Source organism: Herpailurus yagouaroundi, unplaced genomic scaffold, assembly GCF_014898765.1.
Source record: "Herpailurus yagouaroundi ecotype Mexico unplaced genomic scaffold, PumYag 197, whole genome shotgun sequence".
Taxonomy (NCBI): domain Eukaryota; kingdom Metazoa; phylum Chordata; class Mammalia; order Carnivora; family Felidae; genus Herpailurus; species Herpailurus yagouaroundi.
This window is the reverse complement of record NW_024412428.1, coordinates 1,892,581-1,903,299: the sequence shown is the minus strand read 5'-3', so window position 1 is coordinate 1,903,299 and position 10,719 is coordinate 1,892,581. Positions and strand designations below refer to the sequence as shown.

General features: G+C 46.1%; 1 protein-coding gene across 1 annotated transcript in view; it reads right to left on the bottom strand.

Annotated features, from left to right (window-relative positions):
- Positions 1-3,668: 3,668 nt before the first annotated feature.
- The window catches only part of FGF9 (fibroblast growth factor 9), a 34,842-nt gene continuing 27,791 nt past the window's right edge, over positions 3,669-10,719 (bottom strand). The window contains exon 3 of the mRNA XM_040448017.1: positions 3,669-7,027. Within this exon, the coding sequence (XP_040303951.1) occupies positions 6,782-7,027 (246 nt within the window). The 3' untranslated portion in view covers positions 3,669-6,781. The remainder of the gene's footprint in view (positions 7,028-10,719) is intronic.

The window sequence follows — 10,719 nt, the reverse complement described above, 5'->3', positions numbered from 1 at the left end:
GCAACAAGGAAACCAGAGGTTGGCCACAGATTGTAATTCCGTTGAAGACAAACAATGAAAGTTCTATCCCTCTAGCCAAGATGCATAATATCATCTCTCCGGTATTAAAGCTATGGTCATCGGCCCATTTACATTTCAGCGAGGTGAATTCTATGGGAAATAAGGTATTTTTCCAAAGCTTCCTTAGTCCTTTTAGTGTCATGGAGTTCTGGTACCCTTAAAAGACATCACCAATCTACAATTGATAAACTGTTACAATTCCATTGCCTTTTCCTTTGGATTTTCCTGAAGGGGGAAAAAATGAAACAACATCTGTTCTGTTGTTGTTGTTTTTTTCTTCAAAAGAAATCCATTTACTGTCAAGAAGGAGTCATCTATTGAAAGAATCTGTATCATCAAATCTGAGGACACTCTTTTAAAATGCTATCCTTGAAACAATAGGGATTTGAATGAGGCTGCCTCTGGGTTCTTACATAGTAGTATAAATTGACTATCCAGTTGAAGAAAATGAAGTTCATGGAAAATTGCCAGTGTTGTCCTAATTGCCTTAAAATGTGGACATCCCAGTCCTACAGTATTTTTTTTAATTTTTTAACGTTTATTCATTTTTGAGACAGAGAGAGACAGAGCATGAATGGGGGAGGGGCAGAGAGAGAGGGGGACACAGAATCCGAAACAGGCTCCAGGCTCTGAGCTGTCAGCACAGAGCCCGACGCGGGGCTCGAACTCACGGACCGCGAGATCGTGACCTGAGCCGAAGTCGGACGCTCAACCGACTGAGCCACCCAGGCGCCCCAGTCCTACAGTATTTTAAACAAGTACTGCATGTCTGTATAATCAGTGCTATGGAGCCTCACCTGGCAGTTAGGATCTGACTGTTGTCTGGTATTTTCTCTATTATATCCTCAACACTGTTCCATGCACTAGAGCAGTTGCCCAATACGCATTTATTGAAAGAATGAAGTGCATATTTTAAAAACTGTGTTATGTTTTTACCTCTTTTATTATCCTATATTTTAATGACGTTCACGTTGCGGATTTTGCCCAAGACGTGAGGCAAATGTGAGGTGGGGAAACCATAGTCACTGAAGCGACTAATGTTAACAAAATTGAACGGAGTCGCCTTCCTCTGGATAGAAACCAAGAGTCACCGGCAAAAGAGCATTCTGAGCGTGGCCTGGGTAAGTACAGGCCAACAGGCCCCACTCAAAACCTGATTCCGGTCATCTCCATGAACCAGTGATGCATCCACGACCAAGGCTGGCCCATCAGCCCACACTTCTTTCATCCTCAGGCTCAGTCACAGGCGTCCGGGAACCATGAGCAAAAGACACGAAGACCCCAAATGCTCCGAGCACAAGGCCCTTTCCTGACACATTTAGAATGCCAACAACTCCAGCTCTCTTTTCGGCACTTCCTCTCGTCTCTGGCGTGGCACCTCAGGCCTCACGAGCCGGGGCCCTCCTAAGTCCGCACTGGGCACACTCCGTCCCGCAGCCCCGGTACCCTCCCCACCACGTGCTCCTCCAACATGCAGCATGCCTGTTTGTTTCAGCTGTGGGTGTGCCATCACGAGCCGCGTGCATGTGTCTCGAGGCCAGCTGCACCCACTAACATGAAGGAGGGAGGGGGAGGGACGGAACGAAAAACAGACTCTGGTCGACCGGCAGGAGATGTGCAGAGTAGGGCTTCCTTCTGCAAGAGCGCTTCCAATCCTGATCCCAGCACACCGGGAAAAGCCCTCTTTCCATCAGTCGGAAACAGAAATCTCCCAGGGCTGTCACGCACCCTGTATCACACAGACGCTAGGAGGCCAGAGGCAACAGCCAGGAGGAGCTCACACGATGCCTTGCAACATCCCACAAAATGGCTGGGAAACAGCCGGCACGACTGCTTTTGAAAGTTAAGTTTCTCCAAGGGCCACGCACACCGTCCGTAACGTTTGCGTGAGGAGAGCAGGACCAGTTGTTCAAGTCTGAACGTCCTCAGTACGCTTTTGCTTTTAACTCTTTCTTTCCCGGTATCGAATGTTCCTAGGTATACTAACGGCAGTGGGGATCATAACCCAAACCACATATGTCAGTAGAAGATCTTCAGAAGGAAACAGGAAAAAAACCAAAGACGAAAAACCAAAAAAGCAGCCAGTTACAGGCACAACTTGCCCAGGGCTATTGAGATATTTGGTACGCCTACGATTTTCTTTCAATTAAAGGTAAGTTTTGGGGCGCCTGGGTGGCTCAGTCAGTGAAGCGTCCAACTTCGGCTTGGGTCATGATCTCACGGTTCATGGGTTCGAGCCCCGCGTCGGGCTCTGGGCTGACAGCTCGGAGCCTGGAGCCTGCTTCGGATTCTCTGTCTCCCTCTCTCTCTCTGCCCCTCCCCCGTTCACACTATGTCTCTCTCTGTCTCTCAGAAAATGAATAAATGTTAAATAGTTTGAATACATTGTTTTAAAAATGTTTTCTAAGCAATAAGATGGAATGTAACTGGTGAATCATGGCAACTCTAAGAATTTTCTTTTACCGTTAACCAGACCAGCAGAGACCTCCCTTTGGTGTTTCACGTGCATCCCTGGTGGCCGTCACAACAATCATCCGACCCGACAGCCAACTGTCTCCCCACCGGGTGCCTATGCTGGCTGGAAGCAAGAGGGAGAACACACATGGAGGATACTCGCTTGCGCTTCCTTTCCAAAGAAAATGATACAAGAGGCTACTTCTCCCGTCCACACGTTCCTCTCCGGTGAAGACAACGTTACACTGGGAAGTCTTCTAGAGGATGGATGGCAACGAACCCCGATGGTGGTGATCATTTCACAATAGACGTGGAAACAAAAACCCACCACACTGGACCCCTCATACATCTACAGTGATGCGTATCCATTTTATCCTAATAAAACTGGAGCGGGGCAGGGGGGGGGGGATTCTCCTAAAGACCTAAGAGAAAGCAGCCACCAAAGCACCCTGCAAGGAAAAGGTAGAAATCACACCCTCGGCCACCGTTCACGCCTTGGTAACCACACCTGCCGTGGCCGGGGCCATGCCGCGAACCTGAATCCCGGAATTCAGGGCTATACATCGAAGGAGGTAGGCACAGTGGATTCCCACGATCCCTCCCCGTTCCACTTTTAACAGTGTAATAGCAGTTTGCAAATGGGAAACTCTGTGGACACACGGGGCGTCACGTGGAGTACATAACCCACGCACGCACACACCCGAGAGGGGCTCGGTGGTTAACGCGTCTTTGCAATCCATCTGGCGCGTTCTCCCATCCCCACGATTTCACTGCCCTTTCGCGCGAGTGACCCCAAACGGTGGATCTCAGTTCAGCACGTTTCAAGGTCAAATGATGCAGCAAACAGAATTTGACCTCGAACAATACGCCTTTGTCCGTTCAGCCATCCACGAAAATGTGTGCACGCGCTGCGTTTCGCCCGCTGCAAGTTCATAAATCTTTCTCCCAGATTGCTCGCCTCTTCATCTCACGCCTACGGAAAAGAAAAGACATCTGGATGTGTTTGTTCCTCCCCCTCCACCCCCCACGCCCCCATCCCCTCAATACACACGCGACAGCCGGAAGACCAAGGAGAGCATGTTTTTAAAATTCCATCGGTTCGTGTAGGCACATAATCTGAAGCAGCCCCGAAATGGACATCGAGTAAAAAATACCAGTTTTCAAAAGTCTGTAATTATGTATTTACACAAATTACATAATCCTGTATGTATTTACATACAATTACAGATGATCAAGTAAATGACACAATGTTGTAGTGTTAATGAGATGAAATAGAAGGAAAACACCGTAAACTAAAGCCATTCGTTTCTCTACAAAACAGGACCTGGCAGGGACAGGTTCCCCAACACTGACCTGGCATGCCCTTCACACTGCCTGGGGACATTCACATGACAGATGGGAGGGTGGTTCAGCCCGTGCCCATTAAGTCTCTGACCAAGGTGCAAGCGTTGCCACCAGTAAGGTCGTGGTTTGGCCATCTGAGCATCTGTTTCTGAAAACTGGAACCACCCACTCCACAGTGGCTCGGAGCAGCCGTCCGATGGGCTTTGGGTCTCTTACGACAAGAACCGGATGCAAACCCACTGCTCTGAAGCCCCACAGGACGATGCCCACGCCCAAACCCTGAGCCATCTACTCTCCCAGAACACTTATTTACATAAATTGCATAAGCCAATGTTTATTTATTTACAGACCATTACAGTTTATTGTATCCATTGCCAAAAGCATGTAACATTTTGTTTTTCTTAAAAAAAAAAAAAAAGAAAAGAAAAAGCTACGAAAACAAAGTGACTCCAAAAGTAGACGTTAAAGTAGCATTTTGTAGGAATGCATGGAGAGTTTAGTCTTTTTCCACAAATTGGTTGCTTTCTTTTAGGCCAAATACCTAGCATCTCAGGCTACTTTAAGACCACTTTTGGCTACCTCCTAAAATCAATCTCTTCGGTGCTAAGTATTGTACCTGTGACATCCTACAAACTTGATTCTTCCCTGTGGTCAGATGTTTGTTTAATGTTTTCAGCCAAAAATATTAAATGCCTTTTGGGAAAACTAAAGCCTGAATATGTGCACATTTCAGCAGCAGCCACGGGTTGAGTAATAAATAAGAATATTACATCTTGGAATTAAATGCAGTTTCCGTTTAGAGAGAAAAGCAAAACAAGACATGAAGAGGACGTTCTGAGTTTATCATAAATCAACTATTTTACACTGCTTCTGTCCCCTCCCCCCCCCCAAATATTTGTTCATTCCAAATGTTAGACTTGGTTTTTCCTTAATGCACATCAGCAGGAGGGTTCTGCTACCCGCTCAAACCTGGACCACAGAAGGGCCACGTGTGTTCGTGGCAACACGTCATGCACTTCTACTGGAAAACAGCTTTCACTCGACAGGGACATACTTTTATTTTCCATAAAGAACGTGCATCAGAGCAAAACAAAGTCGGAATACTCAATTTTAAAATTAGTTACATAAATCCCAACGCATTTTTTTAACTGTCACTTTCCATGTCCCAACGTAACGCTACAAAGTGTTATATGTGGTATGAGAATTTGTTATAAATTCCTTTTTCTTAAATATTGCTTTAAGAATTTGGCTCTTTTCTCCTTAGTATATAGTAAGAAATAGTCTTCCTTGCCCAAGGGCAAGTTCCAAAATTATTGCTACTAAAGAAATATGTATTCTTACGCTTTTCAGCATAAAATGTTATAAAAGCCTCGTAAAAGATATTCTATATAGTAACCTCCCCTCTAAAAAAATTGAGCGCTTGTGAAGACCATTTTTAAAAACAAAACACAGTCAACAAGTAAAATATTTTCCCCCTCATTGTCATTACGGATGAAGATTTATTAGTTTCGTTTTGTAAGTTTTACTTGAAGGATTCTATTACCATGTATTAGGACGGTTCACACCGAAAGCAATTTTCTATAAAAGATCTTACAGTGACCCCCCTGGTACTCGTATCATTTCATGTTTGATAGCCAAGTGCACGAATAAAATTCTCCAAGAATTATCCTTGTTTAATCTGACTCTTGTCCCTTTAAAAAAAAAAAAAAAAAATCTGTTCTGTGTAGGCTTTCTTTTTTTTTTTTCCCCCGTTTTTGAGGATCTAAATCAGTACAATGTTTGATGTTAGACCTGTTGTCCTGGAGATCAACTAAAACAAAAGCAGAGTTATTGTTTAGCTTTGGTATATTCTGCAATAGATTTAAACACGTAGGATATATACCAACCCTTATATCTTCCAACCGTGAAGTTACAATGATGGAATAAGTCACTTAATGAGAGAGGAAATATTACAGACACAGAATAAAAGTTTGAGACCCAGTTTTTCTTTAATCCTCTGGGATAAGCTATGAAACAAGCAGTCTGAAGAGTGAATACTCAGTGTCATGAATGATGTGCATAAGTTTACAATAATACGGGCACAAAAGAGATTGTCGCCTTTAGTACATTAGGGTCATTAGAATTTCTCACATCCATGCACCGTTATTTACTTGCATGAATTTACCACAGGTTCGTAGCGGACTTTGCCATTTAATGCTTACAGAGCCTAAAGCTTCCAAAATGCCTATCTGGCCTGTACATATTTCATTAAAAATAAACTCTATTATAATAAATAAATATATAAAATAAATAAAATGTTGCCTTTGGAATTTCTATAAATAAATTTAACTTTTTTTTTGTTTTGTTTTGTATTTGTTTTTTTGTTTTTTTGTTTTTCGCCTAAGAGGTCTTTGCTTTCGATTCACTGGGATGGCACCAGCGAGCATTAACTGAAAAAGTCTCTGAAGTAAGACTGCACCCTCCACACCTCTGAAAACGCAGCGTGCCCTTGCGAAGGCCACCAGCCCCAATCCTGATGAGTCGAAGTATGGCTGTGCGGATACAGGATGAAGTACAACTGATCAAAAATGTAAAAGCGCGTCTAAATCCCAGCATGCATCAGGCCGTTGTCCTCTCTGCCTCTCTCTTCAATTCCCCCTGCTACTCATCCACGCACACACTCGCACCCCCGCTCAGTCTCCCTCTCCTCCTCGCACAAGAAATCGAGCAAGTGGGCAGCGGCCGGCCTCCGGGAGGACCAGCCTGTAAGTGCAGAACAGAATCAGCATGTTCCCGTCCAAGCCTCCATCGGACATCATGCATGCGGCAAAGTTTGGCAACAGTGGAGCTGGGGTGACCCCCCAGCTAATCGAGAAGAACCCACCGCGTGAAACCTTTATAGTGGTTACTTTTTTTAAGGGCTCAAGTGAAGAAATTGTCTTTGTCAACTTTGGCTTAGAATATCCTTATATAGTTCGGGTACTTTGTCGGGGTCCACTGGTCTGGGTAAAAAATGTGTGAATTTCTGGTGCCGTTTAGTCCTGGTTCCTTCTCTGGGGGTCCCGTCTTTGTTTAACGCAACGTAGTATCGCCTTCCAGTGTCCACGTGTTTATAGAGATTCGAAGAGTAGGTGTTATACCAGTTTTCTTCAAACTGTTCTCTGAATACACACTCTTGGGTTAGTTTTTCCTGTTCAAACAAACACACAAACAACAAATGAGTCTTTTGTGCAAAACAGCTGCTTTCTGCATTTGAAGCAATGTTCAACTGCTACGCGATATAACTCTGAAGAGAAAATACTGACTTTAGCCCATTTTGACCATCGGGACACAGGTAGTTAGAGTAGAACTCTAACTACGTTCTAATTGTTCCTCACGGTGAGTAAAGTGTGAAAGATCGCAAATGTTTTCTCCTTAGATTTTTTCATATGCCAAATGATTTCAAGGAGTCTAACAGACCAAGGACAATCAAGGCTGTGAGTTGTTCCCATTTTTATCACAGCAAGTAGGATGCGGACCGTCATGGCGGGGAGAGCCTCAGCTGAAGCCAAAAGTTCACGTAACTGCTCCACCTTTACTGTGTTTTATAAAGTACTTGCCGTGTAGACCAACCTTCTGGACAACCGCAGTAGTGCTCGTTTATTACTCTGTAAGAGTGCCTCTCAAACTTCAGGCTTACAGAGGAATCACCTGGGATGCTTCTTTAAAATGCAAATTTCCAATCCCCAATCCTTTAAAATTCGGATCCAGAGAGTCTGGAAATAGGCATTTTTAACAGGCCCTCGGGGCAGTTCTGATGCAGTTAATTCCCAGTCCGCCTGCCTTTTAAGACAGAAGGCTTTCGGTGTGACTTGAGTCTTCCTGAATACAAAGAAGTGGAAACAAATGTTGAAGCCCTCCCACCTCCTGGAACTCAGAAGACCCTCCCCGCGCACACCCAGCTTAAAAAGCCACGTTCTCGGGCACACGGCTACCAAGAGAAAAGCTGACACTCCTGTGTTCCCGGAGCCGAAAGCGTCCGCATTTTCACAAATGTGCTGCACCCCTCCCTTCACCTGAGATTTAGGAGACTCTAGGCCCCGTTTCACCCCACAACCCGGGGCTCCTGCAGGGTCCTCCACGTGTCTCGTGGGCAGCAGCCGTGACCCGAAACAAGGGACGCGTCACTCCCCCAAACCGTGAGCACACCCCAGGCACACAAGCTGTCCCCTGGAGAAACAAGGCGACAGGATCCGAGAGCCTCTCTGCCCTTGTCACCACTGGACTCAAGTTTTTCAAACCAATACCTTCCTAGACGGTACTTTTACAGAACAAACACAGAGCGATCTTTCAAACTGTCCCCCTTGCTCTTGCCCCCCCCCCCCGCCGGCACCTCACACGAATAAGGAAACAACCCGACCAACCCGTGTCCGTGCACAGGCTTAACGCAGCACAACCCAGGAAGGCGTCCGACGTCCTTCCATTCCTCACACTCGCACTCAGACCCAGAGGACAGCGAACCAGGCACAACCAAAGTACAGATGTCCTTTTCCCCTTGCCACACCTGGGACGCCACTTGGTGCTCTGAGCTCATGGGCAGCAGCCCTGGGCTCCTCTCTGTGGAGGAAGTCAGGAGAGCAAAGGAAGGGACAGACGAGAGAATGAGACAAGGTGAAGCGGCCAGTGGGAGGCCGGCTTCCCCACTTTTGAATGCACCGAAGGCTTAGAACCCACGGGAAACCACACGGGGCCTGCACTCCAGACAGGCGCTCTTCCGGGCACCGGAAGGGTCTGTGGCACAGCGTCGCCTCATTGGACATGCTTTTCGTGAAATCCGACGGGGAAAAGCCAAAAGAAAAAAACGACGCCTCTGTCAACGTGGGGAGCGAAGGGGAAACTTGGGCAGGCCGACGCCGTGTTTACGGGGACAAAGTGAACTGTGGGGAGTGGGAAGTACTCTGTGGCTCCCCCCTTGGCTGGGTCACCCCGCCAGGGCGCCAGGAGAGGCTCCCTGCCCACAGACAGCCCTTCGCTTCAGTCCACACGGAAACCAGAGGCACATTCGTCAGAAAACACCAGCAACCCCTACCCTCTCTGTGCTTCTGCGCTGGGGGACAAGGCCGCGTGTGATTTCTTTCATCTCTGTTGAGACTGACGAAATAAAAATAGTGTGTTAAAGACATTACCAGCTATTTTAGGCTTTACTTCCATCCGTATGATAAATATTCTCCACACAGACAAGATTACTACTGGCTAAAAATGTCTGGTTTGGGTTTGCTGTGATTCAGTAAATTTTCTCAACAAATTATGGTGAGCTTTTTTTTTTTTTTTTTGGGGTTTTTTTCTTTTACTTAATAAAATGGACCAGAGTATAAAACCTGCATACTGAACTTCCAACTCTATAAAAAAAAAAAAGAGAGAGAAAGAAACCATGAAAACCGAATTCATTTTTTTAATTAATTTTTTTTTTTTTACTATAATTTATCGTCAAATTGGCCCGATGCTCCTCCCAGGTGCCCTCCTCAAAGCCCATCACCCACTTTCCCCTCTCCCCCACCCCCCGCTCCACCCTCAGTGAAAAATGAATTCAAATTAAGCTTTCTTTTCCTCAGGAAATCCTATCACCTGACAGACATTTTATTCACAAACTAAAACACTTCTTTTTCCTTTTGGAAACATGACTTATGCACTACTCCATGCCTGCTTTATAGACCTATCGAACCTATAATACGATGGCTTTTGTTGGATTAGGAACACACACAGGGGCGCTGGGTGGCTCAGTCGGTTGAGCATCCGACTTTGGCTCAGGTCATGATTTCATGGTTCGTGGGTTCGAGCCCCACGTCGGGTTCTGTGCTGACAGCTCGGAGCCTGGAGCCTGCTTCGGATTCTGTGTCTCCTCTCTCTCTCTCCCCGTCCCCTGCTCACACTCTGTCTCTCTCTCTCAAAAATAATAAATATTAAAAAAAAATTTTTTTTTAAAAAAGGAACACATACACATCACCTCAGCAGAGTATAGGGAGCTTGCATGGTGGTGAACAGAATAGCCCAGCTGTGGAATCAAAGGCCCACGCAGATCCCAGCTTCGTCCTTCACTAGCTGCGGGACACTTACAACTACTCACTTAACCTCTCCGAGTCTCGCAACTTCATCTGTAAGGCGGGTTAGTAAACAGCATCTGGAGGCAGGGCTATCACAAATCCAGCCCCAGAACACACCTGGCACAGAGGAGGCGCTCCAGGAACCATGGGGGTTGCTGACATAAAGTCCACATCATCACCTCTCGCTCCTGGGACGCAGTCTAGGAAACGGCAAACACAACTTCTCCCATTAACTATGTGGGACAGGGAGGCCCAAATGTGAAATGACTTGCCCCGTGGTCTAGGCCACGGGATCTCCTTATGGTAATGGGGCCACCGCAGGAAGAAGTTTCCAGGAGCCCTGCTGGAGGCGCCGCACGCTGGAGCCCAGTCCCTTCCATGTGTTTTGCTTTTCACTAAGCAGTGTGATTCCTCCAGACCCCCTCCCGCAGGGAGGCTTTGGATGCTGTTTCCAAAGGGCCAGGCCTCAGGGCGGGCCACGCAGGGGAAAGGCCCGAGCTCACAGACGAGGCTCAGAAATTCCATGCAGCAACGTTACTCTAAGACTCGTAGAGGCCTCCTGAGCGTCCTTTCTTCTTTACCTCAACGAAAATATAACTTTTAGAAAACACAATTGGCTTTGCAAGAGGAATGCATGGAGATGGAAAGAAAACCGAGATTATGAACAAAATTCTACAGTGACAGGGACATCACAATCTAGCAACGGGACACATTTGTTGTCAGTATTTATGAAAAGGTTCCTGTTCTACATGTTTCTTTTTTTTTTTTTAATTTTTTTTTTCAACATTTATTTATTTTGGGG